The sequence below is a fragment of the Cololabis saira genome, chromosome 2, assembly GCF_033807715.1.
Source record: "Cololabis saira isolate AMF1-May2022 chromosome 2, fColSai1.1, whole genome shotgun sequence".
In the NCBI taxonomy this organism is placed as follows: domain Eukaryota; kingdom Metazoa; phylum Chordata; class Actinopteri; order Beloniformes; family Belonidae; genus Cololabis; species Cololabis saira.
In genome coordinates this window covers 27,719,666-27,743,452 of record NC_084588.1, presented here as the reverse complement: position 1 = coordinate 27,743,452, position 23,787 = coordinate 27,719,666, and the positions used below count along the sequence as shown (strand labels likewise).

Genomic DNA, 23,787 nt, shown 5'->3' with positions numbered 1-23,787 from the left:
TGTCAAGGTATTTAAAACCAGGCGGTCTGGAGTCAGGGAAACACGATGGTCACTTGCAGGATACATTTTTGCGTAAAAATACATTGATGAAATATCATCAAGTTCTGCTATTGTACGTCTCAGCAAAGATTTCAGCATCCATACAGCATTTTCAGCAGAAATATGCATCTTGTAATGTTGAAACAATTGCAACACTTACAACAAAGGTTGACTTTTAAGGTCAAATGCAAAGAAAATCTGACCTTACTCTTCTTCAAGGACAAACGTGTTGAAGCCTATTTGGCTCTAAGGTTGTGATATACTTGTGTCAACACTTTTTGATATTGATCAGTTAACCTCATGTTGTGCTATTTAACTTTTGACTGCTGGATGTTCAGAGGCAAACCCTCCAGACACCAGACAGGACCTGACTGGGCTCTTCACCGAGAAACCACAAAGTGGAGAAGTCACCGTCGGTGAGTGGCTTCACCACAAGGACCTGTGGGTCCTGTGTTTCCTACAGCATTATACCCATTACACAACGTGCAGGAACGGTGCTTGATATTTAGTGTTAAAAGTACAGTAAGTGTTTAAATTCATGTCCAGAGGTTAGTATTTGTACATATACCAAGAGATTCAGTGTGTAAAATAGTAGCAATGCAGATATTTTGTAGAATTCTTAAAGATTCTTAAAAATTCTTAAATGTTGAGAAAATCTTAACATTTGTGAATCCCTTGTCAATCCTTTTTTCCAGGTGAAAACATCACATTTGTGGCTAAAGTGAATGCTGAATCCCTGCTGAAAAAACCCACCATTAAATGGTTCAAAGGGAAGTGGATGGACCTCGCCAGCAAGTCTGGAAAACACCTGCAGCTGAAGGAAACGTATGACCGCAGCATCAAGGTAGAGCAGCGGTGAACAGGAGTTTACTGTCATTTTCTTTCTCCTGCTTGTCAAATGTCTTTTTTTTTTTTTTTTGTGCTCATTGTACATAGTGGTAAATTACAAATTTCTCTGTGAGGCAACATTGAATTTTGCAAATTTTGACCTTTACACCCTCATTTGGGCAAGGTCTTGCTTCAGAGATGCTGATGACTTTACGATCCGCAGTCACGACAAAGTCACATCATAACAACAGCGATCACCTACAAACATCCATTTTATGGGCGCTAAATGGTAAACCTGTGTGGGCCAAATATATGGGCCCATGAGGGATACAAGTGGGATAAAGGTCCATGGGCAAAAAAGGGGGAAATTGTGCGGGCCCCATAAGAGGGACAAGGGCTTCACATGAAGCCTTTTCAGGGTCCACACAGGGAACCACAAACCATTGAACCTGCAGACAAACCCACGTGTGAGTCCTGCAGCTCAGAGCCAACATGTTAATGTTGGTTGGGGTACTGCAAGGCCGAAGCATGAACCTTTGAAATTTACGTGTGAAATCTTACCATTTGACTCTTCTCTTCGTGGATATGGTTGCAGGTGTACACATTCGAGATGCAGGTGATTGCTGCCAAGCCCAACTTTGCTGGAGGTTACAGATGTGAGGTTGCATCCAGGGACAAGTTTGACAGTTGCAATTTTGACCTGGCTGTGCATGGTGAGGGATTCTTATGGCACACTTTATTTCCGTGTGTAATGTCATTTAATTATTCCCCGCTCTGTCTGACTTGATTTTGGATGTTGTTCTGACGTTTAGACGCTCGAGCTCCTGAGGGACTGGATATAAGAGCAGCTTTCAGGCGCACGTAAGCTCCTTTGAAAGTATTTCATGTTTCTGGTTTTACTTGTACTGATTTTCCATTAACTGTTAAAACTGTGTTGTATCAAAGAAAAAAAATGTGATCAGTGAGCGCCCAGTACCTTTGATAATGTTGCACATTTGGGATTGTATTTCCCGTTTACGGCTCTCAAGCAAATGATTGAATGATCCCTCCCATGTTTCAATGGATTATGTTCCCACACATGAAAAATAAATAATCTTTTTTGTTATAAATCAGGTAAATACAACCTCAAATCAACCGAATACAAAACCTTAAACCATAACAGGAAAAAAGCACACATTGCTTTGGTGTATTTAATCATATTTTATAGAATATCAAATGGTCTTTTTTGCTTTATGGTGTAGAAATGGAAATGTGGTGACCCACTTATGCCAAAGGAAATAAAAAATCATCATTGGCATTAATTGATTAATAGTAGCATGTCAGGAAATTGCATAACTTTGTATGTGTAGTTGATATCAAAATTGATCAGTATTAAAACTTACCATTTGTAGATGGCCTCACGTCCAGTGAGCTTTACGTGTCGGACCTTATGAACCAGAGCAAATACAGACACAGTTGCTGATGAAGTGCAGTGCATTGTTTTCATACTCTGAGTGAAAAATAACTGTGGAAATGCTGACCTATCAGGAGTGAAGCCGGTAAGAAGAGAAGTGGATCAATGACAAGGTAGTAAAGGGGTTTGTTCCAACAACAGAGGCTTGTCTTCAAACCCCGAGGACTCTGATTGTTAAAGCACAGAGAAACCAGGACGAGGATCAGAGGCTGATTCTCTTTTCTGTGGCCTGTTTCTTCTCTGCTTTCGAGCCAAACAAAGCCGGGGCTGATTGTGCAGCCTCCAGTCTGGCTTCTAGCAGACCGACCACAGGAGGAAAACCATGAGAGCCAGATATAGATCTCAACACAGGCCTCCAAACTTTAATCCTTAATAATATCTGGGATTGTGTTAACCCATGACTATCTATATATTGAGATTTGGCAGACTAAACTGATAACTGGCGTGCACTCGCGTCTCTCAGCTCTCTCTGATCTTCCCCTGCGTCTCCACCAAGAACACAGGAGCCAGCTGCACAAACAGCTACCCAGCAGAGTGAGATTTGACGGTGGTTTGATCACACTAAAGGGGCAGGATGTGCTAAGACACACGGGCTTTTCAGTAGCCGAGTTCCTAGAGGAGGCGTTGCCTCACAGAGGAAGTGCAACTATGTCGTGTTGTAACCTCACCACACAAACCAGCGATGCACCTTGTAATCCTGCTGTTGAATCCGAGGCCAGAGACACACTTTCACATCCTTGTACTTGTCTTTATCTTTGATCTCTCTGATAAGCGACAAGCAGACTTCATTAGTGAATGCCTGTTGCTTTGTTTTTTAACCTCGAGTGTTTATACTATTCTTGTTTGGATGACTGCTGCCGCTCATGACTTGGAGGGACGGTTTCGTACTTTTGGGAAATGTCGTTGTTACAGGAGGCCCTTTGTTGCAAATGTCTCTTCCTCTTCACTTTTCTTCCTGTCTGCATCCTTATCATGAATGCTCTGATATTGGTGCAAAAGCTCTCAGCATTTTGTAAATCCTCTTAAATCAAAAATATTATGCTTTTTAGAACTTTGGGATCTCAAAGACAAATAGATTTCTTTCTAATTGGTAAAAACGCAGGAGGCAAACTCATGCAAACCTCAAAGAAACAGTAGCTTACAGTGTTATGTGAAGTAGGGACCACATTGGTGCTAAAGAGACTAAACCTGAGGGCAAAAAGGCATTATTACTGGACTGATTGATATTATTACAAAGGTAAAACCCCAATCTTGGGTTGTAATTGCCACATTTCCCAAAACGTCATCGCTTTCTTCAAACATAGCTGCATCCGTCTCTTCAACAAAACATCTGCTTGCACAGTCACTTTTTTATCCATCACACCACTCATTCCCTTTCAGTTTCACATAATCATTCTGTACAATCCAATTTCTTCACGCCATCTCGGCTCAACTTTAATACACAGCAATGCCATTTCCAGAAAAGTTGCCCCAACTTTTTGGTAAACAGGGTTGCGTTTTTCCGGTTCTTCTCCAACATAGGACGACAGAAAGATACGAGTTGTCTGAAAGTCATCTTTCTGAACGTGTCCTTTGGAGTAAGAGTGAACTCTGCAAAAACTGTTGATTCATCTCATTTACATCCTACCGCTGTCCGTGTCATGTTAACATGTGTTTGTTCTTTGGAGAAATAAGGAGAGAAAGCGACATCCTGTGCTGTTGATTTATGATTTCTGCAGTAGCGTAGATGGACATGAGGATTCAGGCGAGCTGGACTTCAGCGCCCTGTTGAAGAAGAGGTGAGCCTTAAAGCATTATTAGACTAATTACAGATATTTTGAGACTTTATTCACTTGTATAAACCTATTTTTTTCTCTCTCATTCTTTCTGGGCCACTCTGTCTGCAGGGGGTAAGTAATCTCTACATACCCAAACTAAAACTGATTTTATACTACTTATTTCTTGGAAAATGAGCATGAAAAGTTAGGATGGCCTGAAACTTCTGAGTGGTTTCATGATTTCTCTTTCACTGAGAAACCATTGTTTGCCCCTGGTGAAAGATGTACACACACAGCCATTTAGAAACTGATTTGCCCTGATATTGGGTCCTGAAAAGCAAAATCCCACTGTCATAACTTTTTCAAAACTCTCACACTTTTTCATCTGAAGGACTTAACAGAATTAAGTAAAACTATATTGTCAGTCACGCATGTAAATGAATCCATGCATCTAACTTCCTGGGGCTTTTTTCCACTCAAACACCTATGTTAGACCCCGCCCCACCACATGTTACATACCTTTAGTTTGTACTTTCAGCCACCCGTTATCCGGAAAACACCAACTCAGAAGCCAGTCAGAGCACGATGTGAGCACCTGTGACTGACATTGTTCTTTACTACCCATGTGTGCAGGTTTACTTCAGTGCAGTCTTCATATTTGATTTGCTTTAACAGCATATTTGTAAAGTGCTGCTGTGTTTTACTGAAACTCTGTGTTCTTACATGCCCGGTTCATTTTGATATAGTATATGTGTCTCTTGAGTTCTCGCTCTCGATGAGCAGCAGTTTCTTTACATCATCATATCAATATAAATACAATTCAATTTTACATTTTTTTTTAAAAACTACTGATAAGCTGTTTTAATGTCATTATTGCTCAACTGTTCAACCTCTGAATTGTTTTATAGTTGTATGTACATACAGTAGCTGATAGACCGAGTGATCCTAGTGCTTGAGGGGACATGGGAGTTTGTCCAACCGGTCCGTGTGTGCTTTGTGGACTTAGAGAAGGCGTTTGTGGACTTAGAGAAGGCGTTTTGTGGACTTAGAGAAGGCGTTTGTGCCCTTCCAGGTATGTTGATGAGGGGCTCTGGGAGGATGGGGTACTGGGCCTGTTTCCACAGGCTATTAGCAGTAGGAAGTGGGATTAATTACACATGGGAGTTGGATCCTGCCAGGGCCGTCCTTCATCATAGACTGTGTCCCTAATGTTAATGGGCAGAACTTTTGAGCACAGCCGGTCAACAAGGTCCAGTTTGGTGGCTTTTTGGTGGATTACAGCTCTGCTTTTTTGCAGATCCACATCAAATTGAGCAAGTTGGTGGTGGTTTGGGTTCAGAACTCTCTTCTCTTGGGAAGGTGTTTCAGTCAGAGGCCTCGGGGAAAACCCAGGACTCCGAAGAGATGTAATCTCTCAGGTGGCCCGGGCACACCTCAGTATCATCCCAAAAAGCTGGAAGACAAGTCTAAGTTGATGTTTGAGCTTCTTAACTCAGGCTGAGGCTGCTGCCCCCGCGACCCGGGAACGGATAAGCGGAAGAAGATGAGTGAGTGAGTGAGTGAGCTTAGGCCGATGCCCCTGTGGCCGCAGCACAAGTTAATGGATACACATTATGGGATCAATATAACATCTTCTTATTCAATATTTAACACGTTTTTGTTGTTTTTTGTGTGGGAAGTTGAGCAGATTCAGAAATTAAAAGTTCCAGCTCATCGCTGTTATTTCCTGTCACAGGTCTGGCATGCTTTCACCTTACAATAACAACAACTGAGGTATAGAGAAAACATGTGTCACAAGTGGAAGAGGTGAACTTCTTTTACCCCGACAAGCAGTAGTCACATGCGGACGCCGGGTCTTCGCCAATCTTGGGTCCATTTGCAACTGTTAACAGTTAGTACTTCGTCAGAAGGGTTGATTTACACTGATACATATTAGTTTCTTTTTTTTAGGCTCCTTTTGTGGTCAGTTTGCTTGAGGGTCGAGTGCCTCTCCGGAGAATTGTGTTGTTTTTTTGCAAATCTTTGGATTATGTGGGTGATGCAGAGATCTTGGAAGCTGAAGGCCTATTTGTTACATGATGGTCAGAGAACTTCAGGTAAAAGCAGTTGCATTTAGCAATACAAGCTTACGGTAGCCTCAGCTGTTGTTTTATTTGTTTATTCTTTGCATGCTGCATGAAGCATGTCAAGTCCTTTGTTACACAACCTTAACAGTTTTTGATTGTTGTACTGATTACTAGTTAACATGTATTCACTAATATTAATATATTCATAAAAAAATATGCAGATTAATACACACGTTAGTAGCTACTGTTAGTAAAAATAGAGATACAGAAGAATCAATCACTTCTTTGTGTCCCAGTCAGTATTTTCTAATCTTGTGTGATTAAAAAAGCAACTTTTTGTTAGTTTGTTTGTTATGGAAATGGCAGGTGCGATGAGTGATGAGCTCTCCTGTTGGGAGACTGTTCCCAAAATGCTTTTTGCAGCCTGTATCCTGTAATTGAGATTCATGATGTCAGCTTTAACCTTGTGCTTCTTGTCTGGATTAAACTTTCATCTCTGGCTGCTTCACGGTCATCAGAGCCGTGCAGGTGCAGAGCGACCCCGACGTGGATGTGTGGAATATTCTTAGCCGAGCTCCTGCTTCAGAGTATGAAAAGATTGCTTTCCAGTATGGCATTACGGACCTGAGAGGCATGCTCAAGAGGCTGAAGCAGATGAAGAAGGAAGAGAAGAAGAGTCAAGGTCAGCATGACGATTCTGAAACAGACATCTCTTAATCTAACTAAATACAAAATAAAAAGACCAGTTGTGGTGTTTCATTTATGCTCTCATCACAGCTTTCCTCAAAAAGTTGGACCCTGCCTACCAAGTGTCAAAGGGACAAAAAATGAAACTTGAAGTCGAAGTTGCCAACGAAGATGTGGAAGTGAAGTGGCTGAAGAACGGACAAGAAATTCAAAAATCTGGAAGGTCTGAATTTACCTGAACAACATAAAACATGTTTGTGTCTTGCATTGACTGCTTTATTTTTCACTTCTCTTTCCTACCTCTGACTCACCGCGTCCAAATTCCCTGCGCTGTCCTTTACACCTCCAGCAAGTAAGTCAAATCAGTCAAACAAAAGTATTTTATCTAGTTTCTAAGAGTTAATCTGTCTGAAAGATGACGTCAGCTGTCCCCTAAGAGAATGTTTTCGTGGTGTGAAAATCCTCCTGCTCTCTTGTCAAGGTACATATTCGAGAGTGTCGGCAACATGCGCTACCTCACCATCAACCACTGCTCCCTGGCGGATGATGCCACGTACACCTGTGTGGTGGGAGATGAAAAATGCACCACTGAGCTCTTTGTTAAAGGTAGTAAAGGATGAGGAGGAAACTAAATATAGGCACGTTTTGCAATGCATTGTGTCATTATTTATTTTTCTGTCTTTGTATGCAGAGCCTCCTGTGCTGATCACAAAAAATCTGGAGGATCAGATGGTCATGAAGGGTGAGCGTGTGGAGTTAGAGTGCGAAGTCTCAGAGGAAGGAGCCAGTGTTAAATGGTAAGAGACTCTTCTCTGTCACTACCAAGGTGTCTGTAGTTTTATTTCCATCTCCCTGAATCACACATATTTGATGTAAATATAAAATTAAGAAATGAATGACCGCAAAGCCACCAGAGCAAGCTCAGACAATGTCCAGACAACTGCTCATCTTATAAGGAGAAGTTTCCACAGAAAGCGAAAAAAACAAGACAAAAACAGCCATATTTTCATATCTAATAAGACTCCTTTTAATCTATCTTTGAGTTGTCAGTCTCCTTCAGTTGCTCAGACACCCAGCAGATGGCATTTGAGATTGTCACGTCTACAGACGGGGGCCAGTGCTCGTGTCTCTGAGCAGCCGAGGTTTGCTACCGGTTGTAAATTATCACCTCACTGAAAAGGTCACATGAGCACTGTAGCATTTTCCTGGTGACCTTTATCTGAGGAAGAAAGTTATGCTAAAATGCATAAAAGCTATTATTCAAGTCCAATTTCCCTTTGTTGAAACTCGAGCCAGACAGCCACACGAAGATGTTTGAAAGCTGATGAACCTGTTTTGTGCATAAATTACCTAAAACATCAGCGTTTAAAGCCGTACAAGTACTCTGTAACAGACAGTTAATTGGTTATTTTCCTTTAGATTTCAGTTTTTCCATCAATAATGACAAACGGCCTGCCCCACTCATGATACTACTCGTGCCGTGTTTCACCAGACGTTGTCCTTTACGTATTTTCTATTTCACTTTCACTTATCCAGAAAACAAAAAAGTCTTTTGACAGACTTGGTCTTGTGATCAAAGTTCAGACAGGCAGCAAAGATGAGGAACGTTGTCTTTGTAGCTCTGGTACACACAGCAAGAATGTCTAATGTTTCCGATGGTGAGCTTGTCAATTCTGACTTATCTGAGACAGGCCTTGAGCAGCAAACCTGGTTTCTTGGTGATCCTGTGAACAATTACACACCCGACTGTGAAATCATCTAGTGGGTCAGCAACAGCCGGACACCAACGAAAGCTTCGAAATTCCTCCACATGTGTCCAGACTCTGGATGGGTGGAGCACAAGCTCTTGAAATACACTTTTGTAATTTTTCCAGTCTTTTTTGCTGCTGTTCTCAGATCTCATTAGTTCTTGCTGTGATATAAAACAACATGTAAAAAAATTGAATATTAAATTAAAATATGAATCCTCCGTGGGATTCATGAATCTCATGAAAGTAATCAAAAAGTACTTATGCCACTTTGATTTAGTTATTTAATATTCCTTCTCCTCTAGAATAATTTTTCTTTCAAAAAAGAACATTTGAGGGGGTTTTCACACTTTCAAGCACAATCAAAGGATTAATGATAAAAGAGAAATAACTACAAAACTGCAAAGGGTGATACACGCTATTTCTAATTTATAGTAAAATTTAAATTTAAATTTAAAGTAGAATTAATACATCAATAATCTCAATGAATTTGATGTCAAATTTTGTATATTTAGCACCTCACACAGTTCAGTTCAGGTCAGGTCAGTTCAACTTAATTAGTAAATTTGCTTTGCAATAAGGTGAGTCTAGTGAGTCTAGTAATAAGACACAATTAATACATACATACAACATAAACATAAACCGGTTCAGTATCACACAAGCACGTGCAGTCTGAGCACAGATGTTTCCTTTAAGGAAAGATACATGTCAGTTTAATTAGTTTTACACATCATGATTGCATGAGATTAAATTGATCATCTCTTCAAAAAGGTAAAAAATGATAAAGTGAGATATGTTAAAATGCTCCTTAAGAGCTTGGATTTAGGTTACTTTACCTTTGAACAAGCATAAACCTGCTTTCATCTATTAGCACGGGTCTTCATTAACTTGGTTGCTGGGATTCTTTTTTCTTTCTGTTCAGGGAGAAAGATGGTGTGGAACTTACCAGAGACGAGTCTTTCAAATATCGCTTCAAGAAAGACGGCTGCAAGCATGTGCTAATCATTAATGAGGCCACCAAAGAGGACTGTGGCCACTACAAGGTCAAAACAAACGGCGGCGAGTCGATGGCTGAGCTCCTGGTGCAGGGTGAGCGCCGGTCACGCTATCAGTATCTTTTTCACCAGCGGTGAATTCTCCAAGTACACATTCTCATGGTCCACCAATAGACAGCCATGTGGCCCTGCCATTCTTGGCATCTTTGTATAGCCCGCATGCTCTTGCCAAGGTTGCAGCAGCGACAACATGCCAGCTAAAGTTAGAAGACGTGCATTTCACCTGAAGGGCACAGGTCTGCCTAGATGGCCTTGGATTTCCTCCCCACGCCCTTTTTCTGTGGTGTTGGATGGTGCTGGTTTGAAATCTTTTTGAGACACTTTCTGTTCAATGTGAAGCAACATAAAGTAAGAAAACATTAAACTCTGCTGATTCTGTGGCAGGAACAGCAGCTTCAAGGGAACATTTTTCAATAACGAAGACATTTTCCATTTTTTCTGTTTGAATTGTGATTAGTGATTAGTTTAAATGGTAACCTTTGCTAATGACTTGATCTTTTAGATTAGATTTAAAGTACAGTTTGATTTCTAGATTTTTAGGTAACGTGCTCAGACTGTGACGAAGGGGGGCGGTTTAAACTCGTCCCTTTATGGACGTAGGCAGAATCTAAACTCTACCTGGTGTTCATTTCATCTCACAGAGCAAACAATAATAGGATATCAAAGGTCTAGATGGCGTCCATCTAGTGTTTAGTGAATAATTTCTTTTCTGTTTTCTAAATATATCTCCTCTCTGTGTGTATTCACATGTGTTTTTTGCTTGTGAGTGGAAGTAAACCCCCTCTTTGTTCCTGCTCTCAGTCCAGTTTTTCTGGCTTGCTACAACATCTAGCTTGCCAAGAATTACCAGCTGCCATTGTGCAGCAGGGATCAACACCCCAGGCCACAAAAGACATCCCATTATAATGCCATTCCCACCATATTTGCCTCCTCTGGCAGTGCACTGACGTGAAACTCCTGTAACCTTTTACAAGGACTGTGTTGTGAGTTATCTCGATCAGATAACAGTTTCTTTTGGACCACTTTAATAACTTTCACGTATAGTATTAACCCAATAACCCAAAGCTCCTGCATCTGATCTTCATATCCTCCCACTTCCATATCCACCAAAAAATCCAATTAACTATCCCTCTTGTGCCTGTTGCTATGATACAGCACACTAAGGGACGCCTCTAAATGGACCACCGTTATCGTATTATCCGAGCAGAAAATAGTTGCATCTTTTTTTTTCTTTAAATCATTTTGTCCTCAAAGATCATGTTGGTGCATAAACGTGTAAAAGCCTTGTTACATTTGAGTGAGTGTCATCTGACTTGCGTGTTTCTTGCCGTGCAGAGAAAGAGCTGGAGATCTACCAGAGCATTGCAGACCTCACGGTGAAAGCAAAGGACCAGGCCGTTTTCAAGTGTGAGGTGTCAGATGAGACCGTGAAGGGAACGTGGTTCAAGAATGGCGTGGAGGTCAAGCCTAACGCCAGACTAAATATCACACATATTGGCAGGTGAGGACACAAAACATGTCTAAAGATTACTGTTAAGCAGTACATGTACGCCATGAACTAAAGTCTTTAACATGCAGGATCCACAAACTGACCATAGATGAGGTCAAACCAGAGGATGAGGGAGATTACACGTTTGTGCCTGACGGGCACGCTTTCAACCTCTCTGCTAAACTCAACTTCTTGGGTAACATCAACACTTTTAACTGATGCTTTTAAATCACAATTTAAACCCTGCCAATTAAATGTTTAATGATTTTCCACCCCTTTTTCTGGATTTCCCAGAGGTGAAAATAGATTACGTGCCACGTCAAGGTATACATCACAAACTCATGCCCTTTTCAGTCCATACAAGTAACACAGGGGAAGTTAGCTCACTTTAATCATTGTCATTACGTTCCAAGATCCTCCAAAGATCCATCTTGACTGTATGGAACGCACCGCTGAGTCCACCATCGTGGTGGTGGCTGGAAACAAACTCCGACTGGACGTCCCCATCACTGGAGATCCTGCTCCCACAGTGATCTGGACCAAAGGAGAGAAGGTAAAACATCCATCCAGCCTGGCGTTATGAATCTGCTGACACGCAGGTGCCGTCCGTCCAGAGAGAGGTAGGTAAGGTCCAACATCTCAGCGTCCTGAGAAAGCAGCACACTTGAAAGCCTTAATCAAACTTCAGTTCAAATATTTGCCCAAGGTATGCTTTCTTATCAACTAATTATTTTCAGGTTGAAAATAACTATGACGTGGCCTAAGTGAGCTGGACGCAACTAACAGCTTCAAGCAATGATTTGGGGAGAAAGAGAGAAATCCTCTCTGTTCTCCTCGGCTTTTACTGCTTTGCTTTCCTCAAACATAGGCTAGTTCTGTAAATCCTGCTGGAGACGAGAAAGGAGGGCACACATTCTCTTGGACCGTGAAGGATGGAGAGGTAAGTCTGCACTTACCAATTCACAGTTGGCTGCTTTTGGCTTTTTATGTCACAGTCAATAGTAGTACAGTAGTTGCTGCTAATATCACCCTTGCATCCAAGCCTTTTAGAATATTACACAAAAACAGAACAGATAAGAAACCGTTTCTAAAAAGGTAATGTTGCCAATTGTAAAAAAAAATGTAAAAAAATTACAGGAGTGGTAAAAGGGAAATGGTTTATTTTTCTTAGTTCGTGTAAAATTTGGGCTTGACAGTCAGTACAGACTAACAGAAGGTGGCAGGATTAAAAAAAGAAAATTTCTCACTGAAGAGTTTTAACTTGAAGCATTTCTCAAGTTTTCTTTAAAGAATATTTTGGAACGTCTTCCTTTTGTTGATGAAATTCCGAAGTGCTGCACAACATTTCCCAGTGTTGAACATTTCCTTTCCTTTACTTTTGACTCTGACTCTGCCTTTCTTGGAGGCGGCCCTTTACACCCACACACTCCACACATGTGGCCAGATGTTCTAAGTAGCAGTGTGAGGTTCCTACAGATGTTTGTAGCGTTACTCAATTTTTCTGATCATTTGCCCCATTCAAGCTTTTTAACATAAGAATGTGCATTTAATAAAAAGGTCAATGTGTCTATCCTGGTAATATTTACGGTTACATCCAGGGTTTAAAGCATTTGCAGTGCAACTTTTTTAGAAACAGTTGTGTTACCTGCATTACATGTGCAACTGTAGCTGGTGGAGAAGTAAAAATGTGCATGTGGCATCATTTCAGCACATTGTAATCACATTAAAACCTGATTGGTTCTGTGATTGTTTTTTTCTTTATTTTTCAAATTGATTGTTGTTAACGCAAAAGGATCATCTCCACGCGCTGCACTTTTCAGGCATGTGGTTATTCTGTGTGTGAGTTTCAAATCCTAGATTAACTACGGTAATAGCACGAATAACAAGCAGCATCCCTCTCGCCAGCAAGGTAAGCACATGAATCTCCCACAGATCACAGGAGACTGGACAGTAAGTATATTTCTGTTAAAGGAGCATGAGGCTCCCTTTAAGAAATGAGACTCTCTAGCGCCACCCTTCACCACGACGGCTGTCGGGGGTACTGCAGCCAACAGCGAAGCCGGCACGGGAGAACGGGGAGAACGTGCATGCAGCGTCATTTGACGTCACATCCGCAGGACAGCGCGGGAAATTTGGGCCCGAATTGCAGCACATTTTGCAGCACACAGCCTGTTCAAGGCAACGGAGAGATACACTAGAGGGCTCATTCTTTTTGGTTTGGAACGCTTCATCTGTCATTGTTACTAGAAAACTTAAAACGTATACGAATTTTTTTCATAAATCCTGCCTCAATCCGGCCTCAAGCTCCTTTAAGAAACTTTACAAAGCAGCTCTAGGAAATCATTTTCCAATTACACCTTGAATCTCCACCCATCTGTGTTTTCCTTTTTTCAACAGCTAATTGAATGAGTGGGTCATTATCAGGCCTGTACAGCTTGATGGAGCGTCAAAAAAGCTGAACCTTTTTTTTTTTTTTTTTTAACCAGGTGTGTTGGATCAGAGAGGCGTGTAGAGCAGGGAGGCCCGAGAACCAGTTCTGGAAACGTTAATCTACAATGATATGAGGAAATTAAGTAATGTGACAACTACTCTGGGATTGTAAACCCTCACAAGGATGCAGTAGAGCACGGCCTCAGCTCAGCTTTGGTTCTCAGTGTAAAAACAGATAAATGAATAATTAAAATTGAATCAAGGGGAAAACTCAGATTTATTTAGCAATGGGTTGCTATAAAACACATCAGCGTGTATAACTTTTAGAAGGACGTCACTGCTGCCTTCATCAGTCCTGAATTTGCATGCCGACATCTTGAGCTGTATGTTCAAATTCAGGTATATTTGAACAGCACGACTTGCTCAAGATTCTTCGAGTCATTGTGTGAAAGGTGTGCCCATAAAACTGGCAAACATGGAATGAGGTTTGCCGTAGTTTTATCCCTGCTATGCACAGATAAACCTTTCTGCCAGTATATAGTTTTGCTTAGAGAAACATTTCCGTCAGACAGTGGTTCCTCTGGTTTTCATTGGTATAGGTGATGACAGAAGGGGACGGCAGGGTCCACGTCGAAACGACCAAGGGCCACTGTGTCTTCACCATCGAAGGGGCTGAGAGGCAGGATGAGGGGGTCTATTCTGTTGTGGTGCGAAACCCTGCTGGAGAAGACACCGCTGATATCAATGTGAAAGTTGTAGGTAAGACTGAGATCCCTCCCTTCATGCAAAATAAAAGTGTGTTTTGTTTTGTCTCTTTTTGTTTTTTTACCGCAAGGCTTGTCCCCTCAGATGTTCCAGATCCTCCACAGGCCCCCAAAATTCTCAGTGTGGGCGAGGAATCCTGCGTTATTCAGTGGGAGCCACCTAAGTTTGATGGCGGACAGCCAATTATTGGTAAAAACATAAAAAAAACCAACATTTTTTTCAACCATAATTTGCTCATCTTTGATGATTGAAGAGAATAAAATGCAACAATGTTTGATTTCTCAGGATATGTGCTGGAGAGAAAGAAGCTGAAGAGCTACAGGTGGATGAGATTGAACTTCGACCCTGTCGCCCAAACCACCTATGAGGCCAAGCGCATGATTGAAGGTGTGAGCTACGAAATGCGAGTCTACGCCGTCAACGGCATCGGCATGTCCCGTCCCAGTCCTGCCTCGCAGCCATTTGTGCCAGTCGGTGAGTCGACAAGCTTTTTGCAGCTTTCATCCTTTATTCTGCACTTGTTCCATCACACGATCAATGGAAAGTCCTGGGGTTTTTTCTTTCTCAAACTTCATAGCACAGAGATCGCTATGTTCGTTATAGCTGCAGGATTTTGGTACAGAGTGATGGAGTTGACTCGTGTGACCGCTCAAAGGGGTCTGCTTGGCATGATAGGACATGGTTATGTTTAGTCTGTTTAAAATTTCAAGTGTGGGTAAAAAAAAATATAGGCACACACACACAAAAATAAAAAAAAACAGTGACATCAGTCAAAAGGGGGAGCATGTGTCTGTTATGTGATCATTTGGACCGGATGGAGGGGCTGACATTGTGGAACGCCATGTGCCAGACCATGAGTGGGGCAGCTACTATTTCTATTTTCACTGAATGTACATGCAAAAAACAACAAATAAATCAAAACAATGGTGGGGAGTTGGGGTGGAGTCATAGATAAAAGGCTTTGAACAGAATTAAACAAGGTGTATAAAATGTCATGAAACTTAAATTAAGTGTTTTCCCCTAATGGTACATTTTGCCCAAACGCCTGTGCAGTTATATTTAATCATTTTCCTTTTAGTCATTAGTTACTAATTGCTGAAGAGATCATATCCTAGTACCATGTGGAAAAACCAACAAAGCACATTTAATCATTTTGTCTTATCATTGGGTGTGAATCCTAAGCGAATCAGAGACATGAGTGCTGTCTGGAGGTTTGGAAGAGGACGTACTCTCTGTGATTGTGGGCTGTAATTCAGGGGCGGAGATTTGGATCTCAGTCTCAGACTTTTAACAACGATTGATTCCTTTACTTGTTGATTTAAGAGGGAACATCATTGTGTACAGATGGCCAATCACTCGTAAGACAGCTGATTAGGAAACTATCCATGGTATCCCTCTATAAATACTGGCCTTGAAACCCTGAATGCTGCTTTGACCCGCTGCTAAACACAGAGGCGTTTATTGCTACTGTGGGGGCTGCTGCATTGTTGTCACTAAAAGAATTGACGGTAGGAAGAGGAGTCGGTGAGTGTGAGAAAATGATAGTATAGGTGAGAAGATAGAGACGCACTCTCAGCAGCCTCGATCTGCAGCAGGACAGCTGAACAAAGAGAATGACCAAGCCAATGCTCCCCAAGACAGCTGAGAAGAAACCGGTGGAAGGAGACAAGCCGGCGGAAGCAGAATCAGAAGACCCTGCCCCGGGGGACACACCTGCAGAGCCTGAAGCCAGCAAGGCAGAGACAGAGATACCTCTGTCCCCTGAGGCCGGCGGTGAAGCGCCAGCAGAAGCCCCCCCTGCAGAGGAAGCCTCCGGTGCACAGGAGGCAGCTCCAGCTCCAGCTCCAGCTCCAGCTCCAGCTGAGGATGCGGCGCCGGCAGCAGAGGGCGACCCCCCTCAAGCAGAGGAAGGCGCTGCACCTAAGACCGAAGAGACGCCCGTGGAGCTCCCTGCTGAGCCTCAACCAGAGCCAGAACCTCAACCAGAGCCAGAACGTAGGCATTGTACTTTGAGATGTCAAAGAAACTTTTTTTTTTTTTTATTATTTCCATTAGTTTGTTTAAATGTGATGCCTCAATTTCTAGGTTGTGTTTAATTTTAACGGCTTTTAACAGTGTCACAAAAAAAGTCAAAACTAGTGACCTTCCCGCTCTGACCTGTGCACCTTTAGTCCAGACAACCCTCTGAACCAGCCATCGCCGCTCTGAGTTTGTTCTCGCTGAAAGAAACCCTGACCTTAGACAGCTGCTAATAACATTTCCTCTCACTTTATAGTTAGCCCGTGTCTTCTCACGTCATCTCCATGACAACAAGGAAACAAGTCAAATCAGAGCCATTTCCATCTCTCAGCAGGTTGTTGCAACTGCATAAGGATTTACGGCCGACTATTTTACCTCACCAGAATAGTCAGATGTTTGCTTCTGAAATTGCACTCAGTATTTTTGGAGGACAAGCCCATATTTCATTTTATTTTTTATCACTGGTTCATGTTTTTATTTAGATCATGTCCACAGCAACATCCACTTTATCAAAAAAAAATAAAGATGGCGAAAACAAATTATTTGCTGCTACAGGGACCATCTGATTGCGTTATTACGCCTACAAGGCTAACTAAAGTATGATTTTGTCATTATTAGCAATGCAACTGCTCTATAATAATTATTGCAACGCCGGTTTGCTTTTGGCACCTCTGCAGAGAGAGAATTGCATGTGATGTAACAAACGACCCAAATTATTTTAACGTGCACTGGATTCGTGTTATTTTATCCTCATGGGACACAAAGTGCAGCAGCCACTTAGACTTCAGCCCAGCGGTGAACTCCAGGTCAGTCAGACGGATCACGTTTCACTGCATGAAAGAAGACGCCTCGCAGAGGCTTACAGGGTAATAGGCTGCTGGATAACTGATGTTCGCGTTCCAACTAACAGCAACCCGATGCTGACTGCACCCCTGCGCCCCACAACTCATAATCTATCTCATAATGTAGGGTTTTCCCCTTACAAAAAAAGTTAGCTGGCCCCTGTTTAGTAATCGTTGAAACGTAAGCAGGTGATCTTTGCTCCATATAAGTGAACAGTAACAAACATTAAACACAAGGTAAAGTTCTAACCTTGTTTTCTCAGCTCTGCGGAGATGGGATCTTCTCTGATGCAGCTGTGTTTGTATCACCTTCGTGATCACCTGCCTGCTCTACTCAAGTCTCCGTGAGATGAACAGAGCTCGCTGAGTAAATATACTGTAGGATATGTTCTGAAAAAAAAGAGAAAGAGATGCAGCATACAGCAGATGTTCCTTTAAAACAGTGCTGGATAGTAAAGCACACTATACCCTCAGGTTGTTCATTTATCACACTGTGGATAAGAAAAACCCAAATACAACTTGAAAATATTGTTGTAATTTGATATGAAACACCCTCCAAAATACAGCTTATAACATACATGCATCTAATGTATTTCCAGAAAGATTTAAATCTTCTCCTGATGTAGCAATAGTGTTTCATAAAAGTTATTCTTCTAAGCTCCATCTTCAGCAAAAGTGACCAATAAATATGTGTGTGTGTCAACCCTGCTAGCACTTAAAGCTTTGTGGACTTTCAAAAATGTCTGTTTCAGCACATTTTTCTTACAACTCTGTTCAGAGCAGGTGGCTCAACCCTCCTCTCCTCAACATTTTTTGATGTCTGTGACATGACTTTTCACAACCCTTCTTTGTAGAGACTTTAAATGCTGTATAATTTGAATTTGGAGGGGACAAAGCTGTTGAGGCATATTCTCTGATCTGGATCTGTGATGTCACAGAGCCTTGAAAAACATCTTTTCAAAGTCACGCTGCCCAAAGCTAAGTGACAGGAGTTTAAGTTGGAGTTTTTGATTTCTTATGTTCCCTGTAATCATTCATAACCTCCTGACTTGTAAAGCATTGAATAAAATTTTTAATTTGCATTAGTCCCGTAACTTGTTGCTAATCTGCCCTCTGCCTCTTCCTCAGCCCCGACAAGTGAACCCCTCGCACTAGGTGTCGATGACATCAGCGACACAACCATCACGCTGAAATGGCGGGCTCCTGAGAGGATCGGCGCATCGACACTCGAGGGTTACGGGATCGAGTACTGCAAGGAAGGAAGTGAGTGTTGGAGCCAACAACCTGCGTGCTTTTGTCGAGAACGACTTTTAATTCAAACAAACAAGAGTTTGTGCATTTTAAGTGTCTAATAACACAACCACCTAATGTTATTGTGGTGCATCCTCTCTGGTGGCAGCTGAAGAATGGATCCCAGCAATGGAGGGTCTGACGGACAGGACATCGGCAGTCATCAAAGACCTCACCACCGGAGACAGACTGCAGTTCCGGGTGCGAGCATACAACATGGCGGGACCCAGCGCTCCTGCCACTCTGGCTCAGCCCGTAACCATCAGAGAGATTATGCGTGAGTATTTATTGATTTCGGAGTACTCTTTGGTATCCTCTGTGTCCTATCTGAGCTGTAATAAAACGTAGTATACAGCAATTACTCTGTGAGGTGACCGAACTGGGCGAGAATATAAGATTGCATCCTACAGGCAACTACAGGAAATTTTTTAGGTGTCATAAAAGTCAGTAATGGCTTCAAAAGACCCTGGCCTGGTAAAACCACATTTACATAAAAACTGGAGCAGATATTTGTTTGAAATTCATCCATGACAGACGGTTAATCTAATCACCTGCCACATATATTTTGAAAATGCCTGCACATTTTCTAATGATTGTGGAAATAATCTGATGTGTCTGGTTAAAATAATGCATCTAATATAACCGTACAGTTCTTCCATCACTTTTATTCTGTTATCCTCTTTCACAGAACGCCCTAAAATTTGGCTCCCAAGAAATCTCCGCCAGACTCTGGTGAAGAAGGTTGGAGACACTGTCAACATAGTGATCCCATTCCAGGTTCGGTGCACTTGAAGTCTTATTTCACTGCTGATTGGTGGGCCGACACTATTCCCAATGTTTTCCGGAGTAATTATCAGTAATCACATTTTATTTTCATACAACAACTAGAATAATAATAAGGAGGATTTCACTGTAACATAATAAGGTTTTTTTTTTCTTAATGTAAATATGCAGTATATTACATTGACAGATGGTCCAATAGCTTTATCTCATCTTAAAATGAAAGCTGGCCCACTAGTTAACTGTAGTTTATTTATTTAAATGAAAATACCATTTGTACAAAAAATATATGGTTATTTAAATGTATTTAAATAGTTACATATGTATCAACAGTGAAGTAAACATAAAAATTAAGCTGAAGGTGACTCAGTCTTATTATCTAACATGAAAACCAACAAATTCAAGTTAATATCCCTCAAAAGCACTTGGGTGCTGGCCCTTGGCAGGCTTCCAGAAGCTGACCAATCAGATCAAAGTGGGTAATTAAGGAGGCGGGGCCATGATGCATTATTGAACTGTATAAATTGACAGTGACTTGTCCAAAAAAATACTCAACTGTAACACGAAAGAGAAGACATGCCGGGACTAAAGCCAGTAGATGGAGACAGGAGTACAACAGATGAAGTCTACTTAAATAATATAATATATATAATATAATAACTAAGTTGCTAATGAATATTGAGAGCTTTAATCAGATGCATTTCCTAAAGGTTTTGTTTTTATACCTTGTGACTTGAGAGAACGTCCTTCTCAGTTTTGTCTTTGCTTGCGTCGCTTGCTCCGCAGGGCAAGCCCCGGCCAAAGGCTATTTGGAGCAAAGACGGGGAACCTTTGAATCCCTCATTTGCTAATGTGAGGAACAGCGAAGTAGACACAATCCTCTTCATCCGCAAGACGGACAGAACTCACTCGGGGCAGTATGATCTCAAAGTGCAGATTGAGAACGTGGAAGATGAAGCGAAAGTCACCCTGCAGATCGTTGGTAAGCAAGAATAAACACCTGGAGAGCTGTTTCTGGAGCCGTGAGAGGAGGACATGAAATATCAGTGCAGTGAACTGTCACCATCGGTAATTAAAAAGGATATTTCCCATCTGTAGATCTCCCAGGGCCCCCGATGGCTCTGAAGATTGTGGATACATGGGGCTTCAATGTGGCGTTGGAATGGAAGCCACCTAAGGACGACGGCAACTGCGAGATCCAGGGTTACACCATTCAGAAAGCTGACAAAAAGACCATGGTGAGATACCAAACACTTAGATCCTGGAGGTCTTTGTCATACATATGACACCTAAACAAGTCATTTCCTGTTTGGAGAAATCTTCCAGGTGACACCAGCAAGGAGACTTTGGAGAACATCTGAAGTTTTAAGTCCAAAATTTGACTTAAATAAACCAGAGGACAGTCCCAAAATAGGACACCATTGCAGAAAATAAATAGATAAAATAAAATAAAAGAGCCTCTTTATTGGGATAATTGTCAATAGTTGTTGGACAAAACTGCGGGAGGGCGAAAGATGCACAAACATGGGGTTATATTGCAGCCTCCCATGTGATATGTACTGTAATTAGCTGATGCTGAGCACGCGATCCACTCTGTGGGCCAGTAGTAATGCCTGATGGGCCGTCTGGCAGGAGTCCAGCCGCTGCCATCCTCCACCTTGAGCTGCCAGGAACAATGTCGCTCAGGAATGTCCTATTCTTGTCCTGCCAGCCTTGACCTGGTCTAGATTGTCTGTGCAGTGACGCAGAGCCAATGTTCCCCGGCCCGTGCTGCTGACAGCTCGTGTTTCACCCGAGTCATTATTAGATCTGATTAATTTTACTTAATACACAGTGAGCTTTGAGATGTTGCCGATCATGTTACCAATAACAGTGTGGTTGTTACATGTCAGAGATGAAAGCAGCGAGGCCAAACGCACTTTAAGTCTACCCATATCTCATTTCAGCCTGTCATCTGAAAAGTGGACTGCGAGCAGTAACTTAACTCCTTTAGTTTCAGATACTTTCGGAAGAGTTTTTTTTTTGGCTGCATTTCAGTTGGAATGAACAAACCATGTTTGTTCATCTGAACATCTGCGCCAGGGGAACTTTATCTGGGACTTATTAGTTTAATCTAAATCCAAAACAAGCAAATTGACACTATGGAGTCCAAAAAAGAATATGTGAATGTCATGAACAGTTTGGGGCCAGATTGACATCCAGAGCAGCTTCTTGCTACAAAGAATAACAACTGTGTGTGTGTCAAGCTCATGTGTAGAGGGATTTCCATTTTGTCATGTTATAACCCTTCATTCACGCCCGATTTTTGTGATTCATTTAAAGGAGTGGTATACAGTCTACGAGCACTACAGGCGAACACACTGTGTCGTGTCCGACCTCATCATGGGGAATGAGTACGTCTTCCGGGTGTATTCCATCAACCTGGTGGGCCTCAGCCTGGATCCCTGCGCCACAAAGGACAGTGTGTACATCCAGAAAACAGGTGGGCTCAGTTCTGTGAAAACAGAGGTTCTCAGAGCTTCCAGAAGATAAAATAACCACATGTTCTGGTCACTTCATCAGGCATCATATACAAGCCACCGAACTACAAGGACCATGACTTCTCAGAGGCCCCCAAGTTCACTCATCCTTTGGTGAACCGTTCCATCATTGCGGGATACAGCGCCACCCTCAGCTGCGCAGTGAGAGGAATACCAAAGGTCAGTCACAGAAACAATCATCCTGGATGTCGTCAAGTGTTGGTTATTTTGGCTAGAACTCTTGCAGTCCTTGTTTGGCCTGATTTAGATCGTGGCAGTGTGCCTACTCATTTCAGTAGAAACATCTGAGATTAGGGCGAATGGAAAGATTCGATCAGAATCAGTGTGAGGTCATGTCAGTTAGCATCTTAGGTGAGAGTGAGATGAGCTGAAATAGTAATTTTGTGGTAACTGAGGAAGAATGGGTGTGTTTCTACCAGCTGCCAGGCTTGTACGCTCACAGGCGGTTTGTCTGGTTCTTTTTTTATACACACATGCACACACGCACACGCACGCACGCACGCACGCACGCACGCACGCACGCACGCACACACACACACACACACACACACACACACACACACAAACAATATTTCACCTGCCAAACTAAAATACTTTGTCCTGCCTTCTCAGCCCAAAGTGACCTGGTACAAAAACAAAATGGACATCTCAAATGAAGCCAAGTACCGGATGCTCAGTAAGCAAGGTGTCCTGACGCTGGAGATCCGTAAGCCGTGCCCGTTCGACGGGGGCGTGTACATGTGCAAGGCCAGCAACGCCAGTGGGGAGGACGTAGTGGAGTGTAAACTGGAGGTTCGCCGTAAGTATCCTGCTGGGTGGTGCAAAGATGCACGTGTCCTCATTTTCATGGCCCACTTAATATCAAATAAAGAAATGTGCGTTTTAGTGAATGCACAATAAAAACGTTTCGGATAAATCGGAGTAGTCATATTTGCTTTCCAATTTGAAAAATTTGGATTTAGTGATTATTTTATAATATTAACCTTAACAACGAGACTAAATGACCATCCCCACTGCTCTGCACTTATTTAAACTCAGCAGTTCAGCTAAAAATATCAAATATAAATAAGGAGATGTAGCTCTGTTTCTTTTCATAAATTACATTTCATGCAGGTTCTTCTTATTTCAACTTCTCAGGTATCACTGAAAACTCAAAGACCTGTGAACTAAAGTCATCAAAAATGGAAAGATCACGAAAATAACAAATATAAACATAGCAGCACATAATCTATTGCTCTAGAACATATGGTGAATAAACCCTATCCCTATTTTTTATAATCATATCAAACCAGCTTGTAATTCAGAGGTAAGACCTCCATCCATCCATAAAGCGGGTCAAAGCTTCAAAGCAGCATTGACGACTGAAAATAAACATGCTGTGTGTCATTTATTGGCTTCCAGTGGAAAATCTCATATTGCAAATAGGTAAATGCTTCTCATCTTAACCTCCTTTACAGAGGTGTAGGAGGCTGCTAATGATGCAAAGGGATGTTTATTTTCAGAGGTTCCTTTTGGCATGTGGATGAAAAAGCTTAAAGTCAAGCCTGGGTATGCATTTATTTCAGACTTATTTGACCTGGGACTGAGTGTAGAGTAAACACTTACTTACTTCCAGATGTTATTGGGTGTTAGTGGGGTTTTATCCAGTATGAAAGAAGCTTTATTTCCAAATTATTTATGAATGAATCAAGTAAAATGTATTAAGTTCTGGTGGAGCTCCCCTCAGCCATGTGATCTACAGGAGTTTGCAGACGTGGACGAATGTATCGTCACATATTGCTGATTGCTTGCTTGATTTGTAATGTCATGGCCTCGTGTTCTGATGTGGATATGCTCCTGTCTTGCAGCACAAGTCCCAAAGGAGGAAAAGAAAGACGCAAAGAAGTGAGCGTTTATAGCTGTGACTGAAGAGCAGATGGATGATTCTCCAACACGTCGACTGTTTTGTGCCAATAGACTCTTCATCTGCATCAAAAATAAAAAAAAAAGTGTTAATCCA

At 41.9% G+C, this 23,787-nt stretch overlaps 1 protein-coding gene across 1 annotated transcript in view; it reads left to right on the top strand.

Moving 5' to 3' along the window:
- mybpc3 (myosin binding protein C3) overlaps window positions 1-23,787 on the top strand; it is a 33,277-nt gene extending 9,490 nt beyond the window's left edge. Inside the window, exons 4-31 of the mRNA XM_061742212.1 lie at window positions 378-455; window positions 735-883; window positions 1,463-1,580; window positions 1,680-1,728; window positions 4,039-4,098; window positions 6,404-6,430; window positions 6,680-6,825; window positions 6,921-7,053; window positions 7,180-7,182; window positions 7,312-7,436; window positions 7,522-7,627; window positions 9,501-9,667; window positions 10,969-11,134; window positions 11,212-11,318; window positions 11,417-11,446; window positions 11,536-11,675; window positions 14,152-14,311; window positions 14,402-14,506; window positions 14,603-14,791; window positions 18,307-18,441; window positions 18,578-18,745; window positions 19,157-19,245; window positions 20,035-20,230; window positions 20,347-20,486; window positions 21,571-21,730; window positions 21,811-21,947; window positions 22,401-22,587; window positions 23,636-23,787. Coding sequence (XP_061598196.1) covers window positions 378-455; window positions 735-883; window positions 1,463-1,580; window positions 1,680-1,728; window positions 4,039-4,098; window positions 6,404-6,430; window positions 6,680-6,825; window positions 6,921-7,053; window positions 7,180-7,182; window positions 7,312-7,436; window positions 7,522-7,627; window positions 9,501-9,667; window positions 10,969-11,134; window positions 11,212-11,318; window positions 11,417-11,446; window positions 11,536-11,675; window positions 14,152-14,311; window positions 14,402-14,506; window positions 14,603-14,791; window positions 18,307-18,441; window positions 18,578-18,745; window positions 19,157-19,245; window positions 20,035-20,230; window positions 20,347-20,486; window positions 21,571-21,730; window positions 21,811-21,947; window positions 22,401-22,587; window positions 23,636-23,676 — 3,311 coding nt within the window. The 3' untranslated portion in view covers window positions 23,677-23,787. The remainder of the gene's footprint in view (window positions 1-377; window positions 456-734; window positions 884-1,462; window positions 1,581-1,679; window positions 1,729-4,038; window positions 4,099-6,403; window positions 6,431-6,679; window positions 6,826-6,920; window positions 7,054-7,179; window positions 7,183-7,311; window positions 7,437-7,521; window positions 7,628-9,500; window positions 9,668-10,968; window positions 11,135-11,211; window positions 11,319-11,416; window positions 11,447-11,535; window positions 11,676-14,151; window positions 14,312-14,401; window positions 14,507-14,602; window positions 14,792-18,306; window positions 18,442-18,577; window positions 18,746-19,156; window positions 19,246-20,034; window positions 20,231-20,346; window positions 20,487-21,570; window positions 21,731-21,810; window positions 21,948-22,400; window positions 22,588-23,635) is intronic.